Genomic DNA, 22,382 nt, shown 5'->3' with positions numbered 1-22,382 from the left:
CTAGTTGATGTTTTATTTGAGGATTGTAACAAGTAGTTTTTAGGGTATGTTCCTAGGAGGATGGGGGGTACTTTATCAGTGGTTAGGTTCTTGCTTCTGCTTGCAGTTGAGCGGGTGAGGCTACTCAGTTAGACCGACGATCGAGCTCATATGTGTAGAGAAACTTGCTTAATTCCCAACGACATTGCCCGATTTTTTTGTACTAGTTACGTTTTCCTTTAATAAAATCCTATCGCTATTCTCTTAATAAATAAATAAATAAACCCCTAAATTAGACTATACAATAAATTTAGCGCTTGCCTTGGTATTTTCAATTGTTAATAGGAGCAGATTGTTTTAAAAATAGTGTAATTAATGCTTGTCTTTGTTTCTCATGGGAATAGAAAGAAAACTCAAAGTCAAAGTGATGGAGGGTTTTATTTTCTGGAAAAAGCTTTGGCTATTCAAGATTGAGGAGGAGTTCCTCTTTATAATCAATGTGGTTTTGACATGTGTCACATTAAGGAGTTCCACCTTAAGGAGCCAGGTCATGCTCTTATTTTCACTCTTATTTTTCCAATGAGCCGAGGAAATCGTTTTCCAAGTTTGGACTTGCCAAATATAAGAAAGCAAATCAATTTTATTCACAAATCCCTTCTCCTGCCAACTAACGAGGCAATAAAATAAAGTAAATAAAGGTTTTCATGGTTCAAATTTATAATAACTCAAAATTGCCTTATTTAATAAAAATTTCAAAACACACACTTCATTTTTTAAAAACGGAGTCTAGCTGAGTGAAAATGAGTCTTGACTTGGAGATTAAAAGTCTCAAGTTCAAACCCTCATAACATCTTAGTTGTGTGTGAGAGAACCATCTCCCTCGTAAGATTATCACTTATACTAAATAAAAAAAACAGAGAACAAAGATGTCAAATAATAGTCTATGAAGAAGATAAGAGTTTATATTCTATAAGAATTCTCTATATGGGATTAATAATCTGGGGCCCACCAAATACACCTTCTTAACTGGGCTTAGTGAGACCCGTCTGGGAAGGGGGGACAAATAATCCCCTCCTCATCGCTCGCGACTTCCTCCCCTCTCCACGCCTTCATCTTTGCCATTAGTTCCCACCCCACCACACATCTCGTCACAGCCATCACCTCCCACCTAAGCACACACCTTGTCACAGCCATGGCCTCCAACCCTCATCCATGTCAACTGCTCTCTCTCTCTCTCTCTCTCTCTCTCTCTCTCTCTCTCTCTCTCTCTGCTACAAAACCCAAATGGAGGAAATAAATCAATTAATTCAAATCCCTTTTTCTTAATATGAAATTGGGAAGAACCTCATAAAACAATAGCTAACCATCAAGCCATTCATCATCAAAGAATCCACCCAGGCAGAAGCCTCCTCAAATAAGCAAATTCCCAAATTTAGATTGTGGGGTTTGGGCATGTGGCTATTGAAGAGAGAGGAGGGTGAAGAGAGAAATAGTGAAATAGGAAAATGAGATAATATAAAATTTTCAATTAAGAAGCAAAGAGACAAATAGATTGAGAAGAAGTGGAGAAGGAGAGAGGAGGGAGAAGAAGAAGATGAAGTTGCAGGTTGGAAGAAGAAGAAGAAGTCGCAGAGAACAAAAGAAGAAAAGTTAAAAAAAAAACAGAACAAATAAATCCACTTGCCTTTTTTTTTAAATTAAAAATAAAAAAGTCAAAAAATTTAGTCCTAGTTCAATTGGCACCAAACACAGTACAAGTCTTATCCAGATTATGCCAAGCCAAACCAATCCAAGACAGTCCCAATATTTAGTCCCAATATTTAGTCTAGTCCATGACAATCCCGCGTACCAAACGAGCCAGTGTCTTAGCGTGTGGTGTAGGTTGAGCCCCATGGCGTTGTGGCCTTGTCGGCTTGTCCTATATCACAATTAACCTTGATAGTTGATGATACAAGGGGCATGGATTTCTATGGCGATTGGTGCCTGCCTGCCATGTGAGTATGTAAAAGGATAGCCTTACTGGTTAAAGTAATTTAAAAAGTATAAGATAATTAAAACATAAATACTTTTAAATATTATCTTAGTCTTATTTAATTACTTTTATTAGTAATTATATTTTAATTATTATTTCTTTATTGAAATATTAGTATTAAATATCTTAATTAACTTCATAAATCTTATTACTTAATAAATAGTAACTAATTTTTTAATTTTTTCTTTAATAAATTATTTAAACACTAATTATTCACTAAGTAAACAATAATTAAAGCGTATAGCCGCCCGGCTATTCTTGTAAATATTCTATTTAAAACTGTATAGCCGCTCGGCTATACGTTTAAAATTTTCTATTTACAGAGTACGGCCGTGCGGCTATACTATTACAATATTCTATTTAAATGGTACACCCGAGCGGGTATACTGTCAAAAGTTTCTGTTTATAGAGTATAGCCGCGCGGCTATACTCTGGAAACATAACAATATAACAATAAATATAAATAAATAAACCTCTCCCGACGAGTTTTATTTGGCACAAGTCTATCTCGGCAAATATTTGCCGGATTAGATTTCTCCCAAAAAAAGTTATCTCTGCCGACGAAACTTCGTCGGGAGAGGTCTAATCCGGCAAAATTTTGTCGGGATAGACTTATCTTCGTCGGTAGAGGTTTTAAAAATAAATAAATAAAAACTTAGTATCTTTAGGTCAATAAATTTTTATTTTAAATTTTATTTTTAGTAATTAAATAATATTTTAGCCTTATTTAATTACTTTCAATAGTAATTATGTTTTAATTATTATTTCTTTAGTGAATAACTAGTAAATAAGAAAAATGGATGGAAGAGATAACAAGCTGGAGAAAGACAACAATCCAAAAATGATAAAAATGTTGTAAAAGTGGAGCCCACTACTATTTATTATTGTTCATTACTGTTCATTTGGCGGCTGATAGGGTTTGTCTGTCACGGGTGAATAGTGATCTACTATTCATTACTGTTCATTTGGCGGCTGATAGGGTTTGTCTGTCACGGGTGAATAGTGATGAATAGTGATGAATAGTGATTTTCTCAGCCTATAAATAAGAAGAGAAACGGAAAGAAAAAGAAGAAGAAAAAAAAGGAAAGAAAAGAGAGAAGAGAAAGCAGAGAGAAATTTTCCTAGAGAGAAACTTCAGTGAGCCACATATGTTGTAAACACTAAAGTTGTAGCCATATCATTTTATAGTGAAAAAGTTACTGCTGCTGCTCTCCGAGGACGTAGGCATAGCCGAACCTCATTAAATGCTGTGTCTCATCTACTTTACGTACAACTCAAAATATCCGCACATATCTCAGGTTATTTTATAACACGTTATCAGCACGATAGTCTCTCCTTTTATTTCTGAAATTTTTCAACTCAACACTATGTGGTTATTCCTCTGTCTCCTTTACTGTCATTTAAAGTATGGTGCGGCATTAACGTCCATACAGCAATTTAATTTGTGAATTTACTTTACAGCAAATTAACCTACTTTAAAGGGTGGTGCGGGATTATCGTCCACGCCTTTACTGTCATTTAAAGTATGGTGCGGCATTAACGTCCATACAGCAATTTAATTTGTGAATTTACTTTACAGCAAATTAACCTACTTTAAAGGGTGGTGCGGGTTTATCGTCCACGCCTTTACTGTTATTTAAATGTATGGAGCAGAATTACGTACCGCACATTTACAGTATGGTGCGGGATTAACGTCCATACACAATTTAATTTATGAATTTACTTTACCGCACATTTAAAGTATGGTGCGGGATTAACGTCCATACAAGTAATTTATTTAAACGGTAAATTTATTTTATGGATTAATTGTGCTGTATGATGAGTTTTTACAGTATACAGATCATGACCAGAAGTTCCTTGATCCTCATCATACATTTACATCAGGACTTGAAGATCCTTGATGATGATATTGATATGAGAGCTGGCAGTCTCTCCGGTACTATATTTGTAAACATGTGATCGGACTTAAGGGTCCTTGATCCCTGACATGTGAATAAGGACCTGGGTTTCCTTAATGATGTAACAGTACCGTATTGGTTAAAAGTGCCGTACACATGAATAATAACTGTACTGGCAAATGTACTGCACATATGAATAGATATGTATTCATGATTGATGAATAGTACTATTCACATGAATAGTGACGTATGCATAAATATTAACCATTTTGGGGAAACCGTCACTATATACAAAATGGAACCTGCAGTTCCTTAAACTCATGGATAAACAATTAAATGAGATGCCAGAAGTTCCTCAAAATATGGACAATTATGTAAGGGCTTGAAGTCCCGAAATATGTATAGAAAATTGTAAAAATGTCCATACCATGAGAATATGTGATTTTGGCCTGAAGTTCAAAATCTAACAAGTGTGGAGAACCTAAAGTTCCAAGAGTTAAATGGACAACCTTTGAGGTATTATTGCAAATTGTGGTACACCACAAATTTTCTTGGCATAAGAGAATGATGAATTTAATAAAGTTCGATTTTGTTATAATCGACACCTCAAGGAAGAAATATATTTTGTGAATCCGGTTGTTAAGAATACACCGTGAAATGGATAATATCAGTATAAAAATCAAATGATGAATTGAGGCTCCCCACATATTTTGTTACATCTGGGCCGGAAGCCCATGGATCCAAATATATGAGAGATCCTAAAACTTGAAGTTGTGGGTATATAGTAGTTAATGTTCTTCACTACTATATTGAGATATTATCGTAGCTTTTATTCAATTCATATTTCATGTCCATTTGAAAATGGCGAATAAATTATGAGTTTGGGTTTAACCCAGACCAAAAAATTCTGGGCTCACATGCATGGAAATATGAGAGATTTGATGTGGTTATTTGAACCTATAAGGCACAAGGTTCCAGACCGTCATTTTGAAAAGACGAACAAACCACATATGCAAGTTTAAGAATGTGCGCAATTATTATTATAAAAGGAAAGGAACATACAACAGATAGATTTTTACACCTGCAATGAAGGTGCAGGCCCTGTAAAATCTATAAAATTACATTATGTTCTGGAAGCCTCTGAAGGAAGAGGACGGCGCTTCTTAAGCCTAGCCATGAGCCTCTCATGGTCTCCCAAAATTTTTTCATTTGAGACCTGCAGCATGTCTAGCTTTCTCTGTGTATCAACAGAGTACGAACTCACCAGTTTCAACAAGGAATTATTCTCTCCTTTGAGTTTCTCAACCTCTTTTTGAGACTCATGAAGCATTCTTTGAAGAGAATAATTTTCAGTTGTCAGCTTCTGAACCTCGTTTGCTCTAACACGCAAACGATCAGCCAAGTTAGAAACAGAAGCAGCACTCTGAATGCTAGAAGCCATTGAGTCATTAATAGCTTCTTCCTCAGACCTCCCTGTCAACAACATTTCATCCATTGGAATAATGAAATTCCTAGCTACTGTGACAGCAGTAGCATCATTCATCATCACAGAATCATTAACTGTGAGATGACGATTTTGGGATACAAAGGATGGACGCCAAACTTTGGCGTCACTGGTTGTTGTGGGAGCATCATTTAAATTGAAATTATTTGGGCAGGAAGAAGAGGAAGCCATTTTAAGAAGGTTTCAAAGAAAGTCTTACAAAACTAAAGTTTCAGAAAATGAAGGAAGTTGAGTTGAAACAAAGTTGAGTTGAAACGCAGTTGCTCAATCAAGTTTTGCAAAGGCAATATCTATAGACGAAAATGTGGCAACTTTTCAGGATTCCAATATCTTCTCGAATCCCCACATTATCTTTTTCTTTCGCAAGAGTCCAAAACTTCACGTGGCCTCTGATAATGCCTGTCGGCACTTTCGGCGTTTTCAAGTATTATTTTCAAAGCCGATCTTGCTTTACGGATTTCACGGAGCTACTTTTTCAAAAGTATCCCGAGAATCTCGCAATTTTTCCTATGGTTAATTTGAAATTCACCGGTTCTATCTATTCATTGTATTTGTGTATAAATGTGTTACTAACGAAATTTTCTTTGCAGAAGACATCCAGTTTTCCCATACAAAATGATGTTATATCTACTTGTTTTTCTTATCATTAAGCACTTAATATGCCTGAGAAGCAAGACTATCTCTGATCATCCATTCAGGAAGCAAGACTATCCCTGATCATGTTTCTGCAAGATCAGGGAATTGTGAAGGCGCCTTGTGCTCTAATCTCCTGAGGTCCTTCTAGACTAGGAGAATTGAGAGCTTGTTTTCTGCTCCCACCAGCTTCCTTCCTTGATTGATGAGCTGCTTGTCTGCTCCCACCAGCTTCCTTCCCTGATTGCTTACCTTATCTTGCAATCAATATCACAATTTTTTTTGCATTTTTTCTCTTTTTGTAACTCTCTGTTCATAAGAGATTTTATTTCTTTAGAATGAACATCTGAAGAAAGAATCCATGAAGTGATCCTAACTCTGAGAGTTATTGACAGAGAAAAGAATTGTGATTTTGCTCTTGCAGGATATAACTAGATCATCAAGCGCTACATTATATTTACTGGGCCGATACAAGCATGAATGATACTTGAGAAAAGTTTCTCCCACCTAAGGATGTAAGCAATACTTGTGTTATTTTATGCTTATATACTTATTTGATATTTTATCTTGAAAGGTAACCAAATGGGGAGATAAGTCTGTTCCAAAAGAATGGCTTGTATGTATCCATGAATTATTAATGCAAATTTTACAAATTGCAAGTTGGATACATTGATAATACACTGCACAAATTAAAGTCCCATAAGAACAAGAATATGGGTATAGCAGTGATCAATATGATGCACGCCTGTTGCGTAGCAAATGATGTGGATTGAAGTCCCGAAAGGACAATCCCTTGACATGTCAATATTGATATTGTGCACGCCTAATGCGTTGCAAATTGTATGGGTTAAAGTCCCAGAAATCAATTGACATGTATATATTAATCTGTGGCATGCCTGCAGCATGACAGATATATGGTTCTAAATGTTCCAACTCCCTAAATGGAGATTATCCACGCCCTACTATAACATAACGCTCCATTGGAGGTTATAATCCACATTCTCACATAATAAAAGCCCCCTGCAGTGGCTTGGGTACCCAAAAGGCAAAGAAATGCTTATAATTGATGCATGCGCATGCACATGAGAATGGTGGGATCATGAATTGATGAATGGCAAATTTTGATTTTGGAGTAGCTACTCAAATCATCAATGGGCTGTGTTGATTGGAACCACGTTCAATTATTAAATGTCGACAATATTATTGGCCAAACATGGAATGAGGCAATTCCATTATAGATGAGAATGAACGTGAAAGAACAAACCCACATTACGAACCCCAAAATTTGTTAATACTGAAAGTTATACTTGGGTGTTCGGAATAAAAGGGAATGTACCTACTTTGTATGACACAATGTTTCTGGCAGAAACAAGGAATGTTAGGTTTTCTCCATTTATTGCACATTTACGGAGACCAACATGTTATCTTTAAGGGTTATTAAATGCACAGAGCATATCACCTGAAGTGATTCCCTAAAGATGTATACATAGCTGGGTTAAAGCTATATAATGTGTCATAAAGTTTAATCCCTTTAAACAAAATCCTTGAAAGGATTGAAATTGCATGAAGCAAGTCCCTGAATGACATATGCCTAAAGCATAAAATCCGTACTCAATACTAATATGCCTAAATTGCCTCAGTGAGTACATTAATATGTTTGCAAACACATTAAACCTTCTCAAGAGTTCCAGAAATATTTGTCTCGACTGAAAGATCGAGCATTATGCCAACGAGATTATTGCTTATATTGAGAAAGTATTGAAACGGTTTGGCATGGATAAAGCCCATCCACTTAGCACTCCAATGGTCGTTCGATCGCTTGACACTAAGAAAGACCCATATCGTCCAAAAGGGGATGATGAAATGGTCCTTGGTCCGGAAGTACCATATCTTAGTGCCATAGGTGCTTTATTGTACCTAGCACAATGTACCAGACCAGACATATCATTCTCAGTCAATCTGTTAGCAAGGTACAGTTCTGCTCCAACATGGCGACACTGGACCGGCATCAAACATGTTCTACGATACCTTCGTGGGACAACAGACATGGGGTTATTCTATTCCAGTGAATCGACCAACGCCCAGAGTATTATTGGTTATGCTGATGCAGGATATCTCTCTGATCCACATCAAGGACGATCACAGACTGGATATGTATTTACATGTGGAGGAACTGCGATCTCATGGCGGTCAACAAAACAAACATTAGTGGCCACATCTTCCAATCACTCAGAAATACTTGCCCTCCATGAAGCCAGTCGTGAATGCGTTTGGTTAAGGTCGGTAATCCATCACATCCGAAGCACATGTGCCCTACCCTCAACAACAGACACTCCAACAATTCTGAATGAGGACAATGTAGCTTGTATTGCTCAGATCACAGGAGGATATATCAAAGGTGACAGGACCAAACACATATCACCAAAGTTTTTCTATACACATGAGCTCCAGAAGAGTCAAGAAATCAAAGTCAGACAAATCCGCTCAAGTGATAACCTGGCAGATCTCTTCACTAAATCATTGCCGAAATATACTTTCCAAAAGTTAGTGCATGGCATCGGATTACGACAACTCTGCAAGCAATCAAGTTGGAGCATGCAAAATCAGGGGGAGCATTCAAGAGTCCTCTAACATAGGACATATGCACGTTGTACTCTTTTTCCTTCGCATAGATTTTCCCACTGGGTTTTTTCAAGCAAGGTTTGAATGAAGCAACCAATCTAGGGACATGTGGTCTCCAAGGGGGAGTGTTGTAAAAGTGGAGCCCACTACTATTCATTACTGTTCATTACTATTCATTACTGTTCATTTGGCGGCTGATAGGGTTTGTCTGTCACGGGTGAATAGTGATCTACTATTCATTACTGTTCATTTGGCGGCTTTGATAGAGTTTGTCTGTCACGGGTGAATAGTGATGAATAGTGATGAATAGTGATTTTCTCAGCCTATAAATAAGAAGAGAAACGGAAAGAGAAGAAGAAGAAGAAAAAAGGAAAGAAAAGAGAGAAGAGAAAGCAGAGAGAAATTTTCCTAGAGAGAAAATTCAGTGAGCCACATATGTTGTAAACACTAAAGTTGTAGCCATATCATTTTATAGTGAAAAAGTTACTGCTGCCTGCTCTCCGAGGACGTAGGCATAGCCGAACCTCGTTAAATGCTGTGTCTCATCTACTTTACGTACAACTCAAAATATCCGCACATATCTCAGGTTATTTTATAACAAAAGGGGAAATTTTTAGGATATATTATCATGTCTCAGCGTTCATTAGGACTTCAGTGTTCATTGAATCATTGAGGAAAAATTGGTGAAGTCAGTAAGTGTTTGTTGTTGAAGAGTTCAGATATTAGAAATTGACATAGATGTGTTTTATTTCTGAAATATATTATCTGATTATCTGATTTTTTTTACAATCTTACAATAGGATATACTATCATGTCTCAAAATAGGATATATTATCTGATTTTTCTTTTAATTTTAATTTTTTAATATGAAAATTGTAAATTTATCATATTATCCTCATTTAATTAAATTTTTTAATTTTTAATGTTTACATTAATCAAATGGGCATTTTCAAATATTTTGAAAATTTCACCATCATCTGCCTTTCGCTTTATATATATATATAAAAATTAGAGTTCCTCCCAATTTAATGGCGCTAGGCAGCCGGCCATGAGGTGTCATCTTTTCTAATATGGCGTATATTGAACTTGTAGGGCAAGAACAAAATCGTGGCTATCTAACTCCTACCACACATTGTGCTGAAAACCTGTTTATGTGGTGGCAGTTAGTGTGAGTCGACATTATTTGTCCATGAAGATGTGAGGGTGGATTATGACTGATTGATACTTGTGTGGTGTCCGTGAAGAGGTGCAGATATTGTGTTTATTTTGGTTGTCCTCAGGTGAATCGGTCAAAAGTTTGCAAGGTTCAAAATGTACAAGGAGACCAATCACTACTACGTTTTTGTAATGCGTACCTCATATTGTTATGATAATGAAAAAGATAAAGAACTAACTAATTAGACTAATCATTTATCTTATATTAACAAGATGAACTCCCAGTGCTTTGGGTATTTTAAAAATAATAATTTAAGTTGAATAATGAAAGTTGTGCATTAGAAAATGCTTGACTTCTTCCCAATTTAGGTGCCGTACTAGGCAACGAGAGGACATTGTTAGTCTATGAACTACCCTTGTTCTTTTGCATTTATTAGTAATATGTACTCGTATAAACATTAGCACTAGAAAGAGCACAGTTGTTGTTTGGCAAAGTTGTTATTTTTGTTTATTTGTTCGCTCTTATGCATAAGTAGATCGTTGGAAATCATATTTTTTCCAGATTTGTTACAGATGCGGTGGTAGGTGTAGCCACGATGGCATTTCATCAAGTAGTGGTGGTAAGGTTTGTCTAGGCTCATGGGTTGTTTAGGGTTTTGGTTATGTTGAGTTTGTGGAATTTATTTGGGCTTATGGTTAATTGTGGTGATGTGGGCTAGTAGTTTTAGTGCGGCTTTTATCCGCGTTAGTTGTGTTTTTAGCATGTTAGTTTGTTACCCTCTTAGAATTAGTATTTTAGATGTCTTGTTGATTTCTTTGATTGTACGGTTGAAGTTTATCTAATGAAGTTTCTATTTGATTAAAAAAATAAAAATAATAAGGGTAAATTACTCAAATGGTCCTCAAATTTGTACGCGATTTACATTTTGGTCCATAAATTAAATTATTAATTCAAATGGTACATAAACTATATTTTAATTGCCCATTTGATCCAACCGTTACATTTTCTGTTAAATGTAACCAAATTTTAGGGGCAAATACGACTTCTCATAATTAACAAATAAAATATGGTTAAAATAAATACAAAATTAGAAAATAATTGAAGAAAAAGAGCTTGAGGGTGGTGGCGGGAATTGAGAGAGAGAGAGAGAGAGAGAGAGAGAGAGAGAGTTTTTATTTTATTTTTCAGTATTTTTTTATTTTTAACGTACAAAATGACCAATTTGCCCTCATATTTAACAGCAATATTGACAAAATGTAACGGTTGGATCAAATGGGCGATTAAAATAGAGTTTATGTACCATTTGGACTAATAATTTAATTTAGGGACCAAAATATAAATCGTGTACAAATTTGAGAACCATTTGAGTAATTTACCCAAATAATAAGCACTAAAAAGATTAATTTGCTTTGCATTGATTATTTCCCAAAAGCTGACAAAAATATAAATCACGTTTAATTGCTCTTTAAGCTTCTTTAAATACCCGGCCTCAATCCTCCTTAGGCACTTCACGAACAAGAAACTAAACCAAAACTCTCTGAGTTCACTCTCACGAACAAGAAGCTAAACCAAACCTCTCTCTCTCTCTCTCTCTCTCTCTCTCTCTCTCTCTCTCTCTCTCTCTCTCTGTGAAATAGAATTCCTAGCTATATGGCTTCTTCTACCTCGCTACATGAATATAGTTATAGTAATGAATCAGCTGGTATTAGAACAGCAGTACTGGAGGTTGAAACAGTAGGCCATAATGATCCACTGCCTAGAACTACAACTGTAACTAGGTCAGGGCTGGGTGCTGCTCGAAACCGAAACCGGAACGAAAACCATCCAAAGTTAGAAGAGGGTGTTTTCTTGACGTGGGAGGATTTGTGGGTGACTGTGGTTTCTAAGGCAAAGAGTGAAAATGGTAGCAGATCACGTTCAATCCTCCAAGGTGTAACTGGTTATGCCAGGCCTGGGGAGCTTTTGGCTATAATGGGTCCTTCTGGCTGTGGCAAGTCTACTCTTCTTGATGCTTTAGGAGGTAACAATTCACACCCTCTTACTTAATAATTAGTTATAGCAAAATTTTGGTTTTCATCGACATGATGAGAATAAAAATAGAAATTCTCTTCCAGTTCTATATATAGCATATTTATACTTGGGGTATGATAAATGTGGTGAGGCTTGAATAGATTGATTGAGACTCGAATAGATTGACTGAGACTCGAATCTGGGCCTTGTATCAAGGGATATGCTTTAAAAACCAGCTGAACTAAATACACTTATGCGTCAATGTGTTGCACGCTAGAATATATATACAATTTTTATAATATTAATATATATAATATAAAGTAAAAAATTTCGGGATCCTATGCCATGGCATCACTTACACCATGAAATGGAGTGATGAAAGAGAGAGAGAAAGAAGAGACGTCATAGTAGGTGAGTGTATACCTATTTGTGTTCTCATCACGTGATGATGGGTGAAGTGAAAGAGAATGCCAACCACAAAGAAGTATACACTCCGTGAAATATTTCGCTATCTATTTACTTTTTGAAGCGAAAGACGACTTTAAGTCTACTATCATAAAACGTGTACAAAATTACAAATCATAGTGTACTATAGTTACTGGATAATTTAGAATAAAACAAAATAGGAATATAACATTGTTTTATTTGTCCACTAATAGCTAGAAAAATACAACCTAGTGGAGATAATTTTTGTGATTCCCGAATTTTCTTCTCTTGAGTAACTGTGCTAGGTTGAAAATCTCATGAACAACAATTGTTATAAATAAATAAAAAATTAAAATTCAATTTATAGACAGATGTGTGGTTACTAAATTAAAAATACTATGGGATTATTTAATTATGAGTAATGTTATTTAGACACACATCATTGATTACATTAGCTGACCACCTTATATGGCAGTTGTTGTGTCATGTCATGTCAATTAATAAATATTGCCATGTGTATTCTATTTTTTATTTATTCTCTTTTCAATAATCCTTTAAATAAAAAAACAAAAGTGAAAAAAATTATAAAAATATCCCTAGCGTCCCTGGTCTGTAGCCTCCATCAAATTTATCCATCCCCATCCTCCATTGTTGTTGCTGAGTTTGCTCAATAAGAATGAAATTAGCTTATGGGGAGATCATCATTCAAACTATCACCATCACATGACATGAAGTTTTTGACAAAAAAATAAAAAAAAGTTTAGAGAGAGAGAGAGAGGGAGATCTTCATTCAAACCCATGGCTCTCCTTCTCTATATCAGGTGATGTTAATTTATTGAGAACAATTACAGATGATGATGATGTAGCAATATCAGCTGATGTTTAATTTATTTAGAAAATGCCTAAAGACAGCAAATATAGATTTCTTTAAATGCGTCGCAGTTCATCCTTCTACAATCTGGGTGTCGCTGGCTTCGGAATCTGGGAGGCTAAGGGAGGGCATGAGAGAAGCAGAGTGGAGAATAGACGTGAGGCTACAGATCAAAGACGCTAGGGTTTATTTATTAATTTTCTCACTTTTGTTTTTTTTTATTTTATAAAAATTTAAAGATAATAAATAAATAAAATAGAATACACATGTCAATATTCATTAATTGACATGGCATGAGACATCAACTGGCACATAAGGTGGTCAGCTAATGTTGTCAATGTTGTGTGTGTAAATAGCAGTACTCTTTAATTATATATAGTGTGGATTAACCCTAAGCACATGTCAAATTTTAAGTCATGTGCTCATGATACTGCAGGGAGATTGAGTTCAAACACAAGGCAAACAGGGAAGATCTTAATCAATGGGCAAAAACAAGCACTGGCATATGGAACTTCGGTAGGAAGATCAAGAACTTTATGTCATAATTCCTTTCTCTTTTGGCTTAATGAAGATATAAAACGAGTAATTTATAAAGCTTTCAATATCTCTTTTCATAATTTAAATATCATCAACACAGGCATATGTGACACAAGATGACACTTTGATCACAACTTTAACGGTCAACGAAGCCGTATACTACTCGGCTCAGTTGCAATTGCCAGACTCCATGTCCAAGGCAGAGAAGAAAGAGAGAGCAGAAATCACAATAAGAGAGATGGGTTTGCAAGATGCCATGAACACAAGGATTGGAGGGTGGGGATCTAAAGGCCTCAGTGGTGGGCAAAAGAGGAGAGTCAGCATTTGCATTGAGCTTCTTACACGCCCAAATCTTCTCTTCCTCGACGAACCAACAAGTGGCCTTGACAGTGCAGCTTCTTATTATGTCATGAGCAGAATTGCAAACCTGGATAAAACTGGTGGAACTCCAAGGACTGTAATTACATCCATCCATCAACCTAGCTCTGAAGTCTTCCAACTTTTCGACAATCTTTGCCTTCTATCCGCCGGAAGAACTGTCTATTTTGGCCCTGCTTCTACAGCAAATCAGGTGACTAGCTTACTATTTCTAAATTTGGATCCGTATAGCTGTAGATTTAACTGCTGTTATTTTCAATTGATTGCAGTTTTTCTCTTTATGTGGTTTCCCTTGCCCAACTCTCCAAAATCCATCAGATCACTTCCTTAAGACTATAAACAAAGATTTTGAGCAGGTAAGCCTTTTATTTTTTGGTAAAGTCCTAGTCGTATTTGATTGGAACTTTTCTCTTCATGTGGTAATCAAGAGTGCTCAAGCACTTTTCTCTTCATGTGGTAATCAAGAGTGCTCAAGCACTCATTGGTTAGTAATTAACTCGTTTGAGCTCATCCAAAATGTAATCTCGTGATCCAAACTGTTCATTTTTTAGGACATTGAACAAGGCATGGTTGGACGCACGCCCACGGAAGTAGCGATAGATACTCTAGTAAAGTCCTATAAAGAATCTGAAAGTTATCAGCAAGTTCAAAGACAAGTGGCTGAACTATGTGAGCAGGTATAGGCTAGTAATCAGATTCATATATAGCTCCAATTATTTATATACCGTGCAACACTATCCTTTCAAACGGTAGTTGATTCCCAGGATCATGGGAGGGGCCAAAATCTATGATTAACATAAATTTATATGAAATTTAGGATTTCGGTGAAGAATTGGAGAAGAGAAGCCATGCTGGATTTCTTACACAATCTTTCGTACTTACAAGAAGATCCTTCATGAACATGTATCGAGATCGAGGCTACTACTGGTTGCGCCTGGCTGTCTACATTACCATGGCCTTAGGCTTGGGCACTATCTATCAAGATCTTGGACATAGTTATGAATCAATTCAGGTGATTTGTTTTGTACATAAGATGCTTAATTATGTTGCCAAATTTAATATGGACGAAACATTTATGCAACAATCAACTTGATAATTTCTGCATCTAATTCACAAGATAACATGTTATATATCATCACACTCTCTCAAACTTAGGCATTGATCATTAAGAGTTCTGTGTATGTATTACGTAATATGTGGTTCATATTGACAGTTTTCTAAGCCTAACTTACTTGACAAGAGAACACTACATAAGAAATTGTTCGAGAGCTGTCTTATAGTGTTGGATATATTGATATAAAACTTATTAGATTTCTATTGTTCCAGGCAAGAGGCTCGCTGCTCATGTTTGTATCTTCATTTCTAACTTTTATGGCTATCGGTGGATTCCCTTCTTTTGTGGAAGATATGAAGGTAAACTAATTTGGAATAGGGTTGGATATGCTAAGTTTTGCACTTCTGTAGTTTACATCATAAGTGCCGTATATATTAATGTTGCTAAACATAGTTTTTCTCTTGTAAACTCAGGTATTTGAACGAGAAAGATTAAACGGGCACTATGGTGTTTCTGCATTCGTTTTTGCCAACACATTTTCCTCTGTTCCCTTCTTGATATTGATTTCAGTGATTCCTGGCACCATAACTTATTACGTCGCTGGACTTCACAAAGGATCTGAACACTTCGTCTACTTTGCTTGTGTGTTATTTGCTTGCATGATGCTGGTTGAGAGCCTGATGATGATAGTTGCTAGCATTGTTCCCAACTTCCTCATGGGAATAATGGCCGGAGCTGGAATTCAAGGGCTTATGCTGATGTGTGGCGGCTTCTTCCGACTACCAAATGATATTCCCAAGCCTCTGTGGAAGTTCCCATTATACTACATTGCGTTCCACAAGTATGCATATCAAGGACTGTTTAAAAATGAATTCATAGGCACAACATTTCCTAGCAGTGATCAAGGAGGAAAAACATCCAATCTCGGTGGGGAACATATTCTGAGAGATATATGGCAAGTCGAAATGGGTTACTCTGAGTGGGTTGATCTTGCAATCTTGGTAGGGATGATTCTTCTGTATCGATTTTTGTTCTTGGTTATCATCAAGGCCACAGAGAAAGTGAAGACTATTACAACTCTTTTGGCAATGTCTCTCAATAAGCGAAGCATGCAAGTATTGGTCAATCCGTCCTCTCTGCCTGTGCATGGAGGGAATCTGTAGTGGTAGCAGCATAATACAAATGGTATTGTTGGTATTGTAAATTAAGCATGAAGATAGGTGTACTTCTAGAAGTATTGGAGTGGAATAGGAAGTATGTGTGCAATAAAGTTGAAGTTGTACTATATCTAGTATCTTGTGAGTATTTTTTTTTTTCTAGTTATGAGAATAATATAATTAATGTTGATCAGAAAGGATATTTGGCTGCATTGCATGTCCCAAGTTACATGAAATCAGAGAATTTTTGAAGTGTGGGGAATGAATCTCTCCGACGGCTGAAAAGACCTTTGTTCCCAGAAACTAAAGAGAAAGAGGAAAGAGAAACAAGGAGGAGAGACATAAAGTGTTGAGAGTGATGTACCTTATGTGTACATGCTCATCTCCATCTAGCGTGAGGTCTTTTAGGAGCTCACTAGCTTCGGAGTCATGGGAACTCCGAAGTTAAGCAAGTTTGAGCTAGAGCAATACCGGGATGGGTGACTTACTAGAAAGTTGCTCGTGAGTTCCCAGAAACAAAATCGTGAGGACAGAGAGGGAGGCCCAAAACGGACAATATCGTGCTACGATAGAGCCGATCCGGGGTGTGATATAATGGTATCAAAGCCACTCTGCCGTGTGGTACGAGTGTGCCGACGAGGATGTCGGGCCCCTAAGAAGGGTGGATTGTAACATCCCATATCGACCAACGGAGAGGGGGTGATGTGCCAATGCTTCCACTCATCAAAACATATATTTTGCATTGACTTCTACGAGTTGATTGGAAAAATTGCTTGCATCATCTCCAACACATGTCATCTCAGATTTCTCATATCTTTCGTGAGGGTAATCAAGATGTTGATGCTTTGGTAAATCATGGTGCTTTGGGCTCTGGTTTAATTTGGTGGGATACTGCACCTTCTTTTATTTTGCATTTTTGTCAGCGAGACTGGCTGGACATGCCTAATTACCGGTTCTCCTAGTTTCTTTTGTTTACTCTTTCAGAGTTTTGGTCTCTTAGGTCAACATGTTGTTGTGCATTTCCGTCCTTGTCTTTCTCTTCTATAGGGTTTGGTTCGGTCCCCCCTGTTATTCTTGTATCTCTTTTTTGTTTCTTATTAATAAATTATGATCAAAGGGGACGGGCAGGGGGCTTCTGAAGTGTTGGTCCCCTTTTTGAGGGTGTAGATGTTTGTGCATCTGATGATCTCGCTTAATCCTTTGATTTATTTAAAAATATATATATCTATATATATATATATTTATATATATATTTTGCATTTTACAAAAAGGGATCAATATCGTATAAAATGAATTAATACATTATAAAACTTTATCGCAATCCAATCCTTAGAGTTAGAACTCAAATTTAATTTATTCAGTTCTTTCTCAAACAAACTTTACATGTAAGTTGCACGTAGATGAGAAAAACAAAAATTGTAATGGAAACATTCAACTTTATTCCACTTGTATCTTAAACACCAATTCAATCTTCTTTAACCAACACAAGTAGAAAACAGTAAGCATGGTAAGAATATTTTAGATCCCAAAAATGAACAGCCAGTCATCCAAAATATTGGTCAGAAAAATATAGGTGCACAAGGAAAAACAAGAAGAGCACAAAACCAACAATGTGTTGATCCCATACATAGTACTTAATAGTGTAGAACTTAATTTTGCCATGTAACAAGAAATAAACTCCACATATGCTCAAAAATTTATGAGTTTATATAATTATAAAACCAAGATAACGAGTGTGAAGCCCAAAACCTTACATCAATTCTCCCACTTGGGCAAACACTCACTACTTAAGTATGCACCAAAAAAAAAAACTTTATATAGAAAAAATATAGAGTTGTTTAAGCTAACTGAAAATATCTGGAAATTGACTTACAAGGTTAGTCAGAAAAACTGCCAGCACATTCTTTTTCCTGAACACATATCACTTATAAAATTTGTTGATGCTCAAAATGGCTCGGCCACTATTTGAGTCCAACTTAGTGATTAGAGGTACTAGGTCTTCAGCAGGGAAGAAGGCTGAAGCCCTTGGATGAAATGGATTGGTAAGACCTGCAGAAGGTAAAAAGAGGGGAAGCAACCGTTAAGCTTCGGACACCGGTGTGGTGCCGGCCGAAGGCTCTCCGATGCCTAAGTCAGTTACAGGTAGTAATTCTGGCAGAGTAACAGTGAAAGTAGGGGAATGGTCTCTCTTTTTTACCTGGGTACTGTTCCCTATTTATAGGGAAGTGAAAGTGGGAGCTTTGCACAAAGTTCCAATGTGGGACTTTGTGCAAGCCGTTGTGGTGGCGACACGTGTCCTGGAGATTAGGTTTGGCATTTGGGAGCTTCGGCAGGTGTCTGGCACCTTGGAAGGGTGTCTTCCTTCGGCATGGGAGAAGGCGTGGTTGCCTTGGTGCTAGTTGCTTTGATGCTGGGTCTGCTCGACCTCGAAGTGTGTCTTCCTTCGGCATGGGAGAAGGCGTGGCTGCCTTGGTGCTAGTCGCTTTGGTGCTGGGTCTGCTCGACCTCGGAAGTGTGTCTTCCTTCGGCATGGGAGAAGGCGTGGCTGCCTTGGTGCTAGTCGATTTGGTGCTGGGTCTGCTCGGTTCAATATGGTGTAAACAGTAGTCCCCCAAGTTCGCGGTCGAGAAGTAACTTCTGGGTTGGGAACTTGTGAGTTTTGTAATTGTAACCGAGCATTCCAGCTTCGTTGGGAGTCGCAGGGCACTCCCTAGTCCCCCAAGTTGGCAAGCTAGGAGTTGCGTCAACACATGGTAGCTGGGTACCTAGGTATCTGGGCATGTTGCAGACAAGATGGGAGCTGGGGTCTGTAGGGGAGCCAGGCTTTCAAAGGAGCCGGGTCCGTTGAAATGTTGGAGAGGAACGAATTCTTCCATGATATGTCCATGGCCCTTGCCATTCGGGAAGGGTCTAGCTATTTTGTTTTGAGCTCGGAAGTTAGGCCTTCAAGGGAGCTAGGCCATTGTGAAAATTTTCGATTCTCCAAAATTTTTCATGGCCCTTGCCGTTCGGCAAGGGTCTAGCCCTTTTTTTTTTTTTTTTTTTGAATGGCCGGGCCATTTGGGAATTGAAGACTCCACAAGAATGTTTCCATGGCCCTTGCCGTTCGGCAAGGGTCCAGCTATACTTTTTTTTTTTTTTTTGGTTGGGTTTTGATGGCTTGGGAGCTAAGCCTTTGTGAGTTGGGCCTTCGGCACTAGGCTGGGGTTGGGCCCTAAGTGGCTTCGGCAAGCAAAGGCTAGGGTTTGGAGTATAAAAATGAGATGTATCCAATCTTGCCGTTCGGCAGCTTTGGGGTGGAACAAAATTTGTTTTGAAATCTAATCTTGCCATTCGGCAAGTTCTTGGAGTCACAGTTTTTGAGTCACGATTTTGGGCTGGCCGTGGGTGATTGGGGAGAGGTCTGCAGGTGGTTGGCCATTGCCGTTCGGCAGCTCTTGGCCACGGAGTTGCTGGTCAGAAGTCAAGCAAGGTTGGAGTTTGCTTCGGCAGGTCCTGGCTGGAGTTTGGTGTTCGGCAGCAGCAGCTGGAGTAGGTTGCTTCCGCTGGTCTTGCCGTTCGGCAGAGTCTGGGCGACGGCAGAATTGGTGGTGAGGGGAGCAGACGATTGGTCTTGCCGTTCCGTCGAAGGGGCTGGGCTGTTTTGGCAAGTGAATCTTCGGGCAGACTTAGTCCTTCGGCAGGATTGCTTCGGCAGCTGGCTTGATCACGGGTCAGCAGCACGGGTGTTTGTCTTCGGCAATGCTAGGCAGCAGTTCATTTATGATTTTGAAGGCCCTTGCCGTTCGGCAAGGGTGATTGGCTGAGCACCGGGCTGAGCAGGGGCTGAGCAGGAGGCTGGTGCTTCGGCAGGGGAGTTCCTCGGCTTCTGTGGTTTACTTCGGCAGCTGGAGCAAGGCGGTGCAGCTGGGAGGTGCTTCGGCAGCAGGGCGGCTTGGAGCGAGATTTTGGTTTTCTCGAGACCTTGCCGTTCGTCTAGTTTTCTTGGGGCTCGGCGAGCTTGGCTTCGGGCAGACTTGGTTCTTCGGCAGTTCACTGTGAGTTTCTTGTTTGATTCTATTATATTTTCGTGGGTCTTGCCGTTCGGCGAGGCCAATGAAATTCCAATGCGCCCTTTTGTTGTCTTCGGCAAGTGGGCTTGATCAGTGGATATGTGGTGTCCGTGAGATGAGCCCCCCAATTTGTTGGTGCCCGGGCCTTGCCGTTCGGCAAGCCCATATATGATATTTGTTGAAAATGTATTTGGGTGTCATGATAAAATTTTTGCCTTGGCTTTGAACAAATTTGGGCTCATGAAGTAGGCTAGCAAACTTGAAATTTTGGGGACTCCATTTTGTTTATGCACGGGCCTTGCCGTTCGGCAAGTCCATTGAAATGATTGGTTTGGGTGCCTTGATCAAGTATGGGCTTAGCCTTGTAATAGGGTTGGGTTTATAGAAGGTAGTCTAGCACACTTGGAAATTTGAGGGTCTCATTTTGTTTTTCACGGGCCTTGCCGTTCGGCAAGGACCCTAATTTTCCCTCAATTTTTGTTTGTGTTGAAATTTGAATTTCAAATGGTGTAGGTACAAGGCATTTAGGAGGGAAAATGAAAGGGTGCTAGGGTTTGCTCGTGAATCGAGACGTCGTACCCTTAGTTGGCTATAAAAGGGAACTTGGGGTGGTGAAGGCATCACACTTGTGAGAATTTGAGAAAAATTGTGAGAATTTTGAAGGAGAGGAGGCGATTTCCGGCGAGGAATTTGTGGTGGTGATAGAGGCTGAGGTGATTTCCGGCGAACATTCGAGGTGCTACAAACAAGGTTAGAACCTATTTTGCTAGAACTTTTGAATTGAAATGTCTTGTTTTGTATGAACATGTTGAATGTTAGGAAGAACATGATGAACATGAGTATGAACATGATGAACATTTTGAATATGTATGAACATGTAGAATTCTTGCCTGGCATGAAGATTTGTCAAATTTCTGTTGTTGTGGTTTGATCCTTCTCCGCATGTGCATTAGTTCCTTTTTTTTGTTTTTGCATATTTGTAGATGTCTGAAAGTTCTGATAGGGAAAGTCTTGACCCCCCTGCCTTTGGTGGGGATGATACTGAGAGTGAAGAGCCCAGCCAATATATATGTTCTGAAGAGGAGAGTTCAGAGACAGAGGGTCTGGTAGAAGGCACCATAGAAAGTAGGATGATAGTTCCGGGTGGTGAGAGGGTTGAGCCATCCGAAGATTCTGGGTCAGCTGCATATAGGGAGATGCAGAGGAATTATATAGAGCTAGAGGCCATAGCAAACCGGGTTCTAGCCTTGCCTCAATCGCAAGGGGACGGTTCGAGCAACCAGGCATCACCATCAGGGTCTGTGGGTATAGCCGCGGCTTCGGTTTCAGAGGGTTTAGACATTCGGGTCGGTGTTCCGTTGCCGAGGCGGAATACGCTGACAGAGGCGAAATTGGCCCAGCTGCGGAAAGATTTTGGTGTGCCAGCCTATGTGGGCTTGAGGTTACCCACTGAGGCCGATGTAGTCAGATATCCCGCGGATGGCTCCGTGATGATTTTCACAGATATGTATCGGCACGGTTTCAGACTACCATTTCATCCGTGGGTTCAGATGATGTTGGCCAAGTTGGGGTATGCGCCGGGGCAATATAATCCCAACTTTTGGCTTCTTCTTCACGGGGTGTATATTGCTTGGTGGTTGGCTGGGTTAGGGGAGCCAACGTTTGAGCAGTTCATGTATCTGTACTCCATCTCGAAGCAACAGGGAAATTTTGGCTGGGTACAGGCCAATTGCCGAAAGGCGAAGGAGAGGGGCTATTTTATTGGACACAAGCCCACAACACAAAAGTCCTGGAGGAACAGGTGGTGCTTGGCCTATGGGGACTGGGAGTGTCCTCCAGGGAAGAGCGTTGTCCAGCACATTCCTACCCACTTCCAGTCTATAGGTCCTTGGCCCCATCCCTTAAGATTGTCCATTGCTTGATTGTAGTCTTGGCTCCTATTGTTGGTTGTGTACTTTGTTTGTGCAGGTGTAAATGGCTAAGTAGTTTCTAACTCTTGATGCAGGTTCAGTGAAGTGGGGCCCTATCTCCAAGGAGCAAGAAGACGAGGTTGAGTGGGTGAGGGCGCAGCTA

At 38.8% G+C, this 22,382-nt stretch overlaps 1 protein-coding gene across 1 annotated transcript; it reads left to right on the top strand.

The window, feature by feature from the left end:
• The first annotated feature begins 11,403 nt into the window (after positions 1-11,403).
• On the top strand, positions 11,404-16,383 carry LOC117631522 (ABC transporter G family member 11-like). Its single transcript, XM_034364729.1, has 8 exons — positions 11,404-11,844; positions 13,568-13,647; positions 13,769-14,239; positions 14,316-14,402; positions 14,598-14,723; positions 14,864-15,058; positions 15,373-15,459; positions 15,574-16,383. Exons 1-8 carry the CDS (start codon positions 11,475-11,477, stop codon positions 16,261-16,263), a joined length of 2,106 nt encoding a protein of 701 aa, XP_034220620.1. The 5' UTR covers positions 11,404-11,474; the 3' UTR covers positions 16,264-16,383.
• Positions 16,384-22,382: the final 5,999 nt, after the last annotated feature.

The sequence above is a fragment of the Prunus dulcis genome, chromosome 6 (assembly GCF_902201215.1).
Source record: "Prunus dulcis chromosome 6, ALMONDv2, whole genome shotgun sequence".
NCBI classification, from domain to species: Eukaryota; Viridiplantae; Streptophyta; class Magnoliopsida; order Rosales; family Rosaceae; genus Prunus; species Prunus dulcis.
This window is presented reverse-complemented; position numbering and strand designations above follow the sequence as displayed.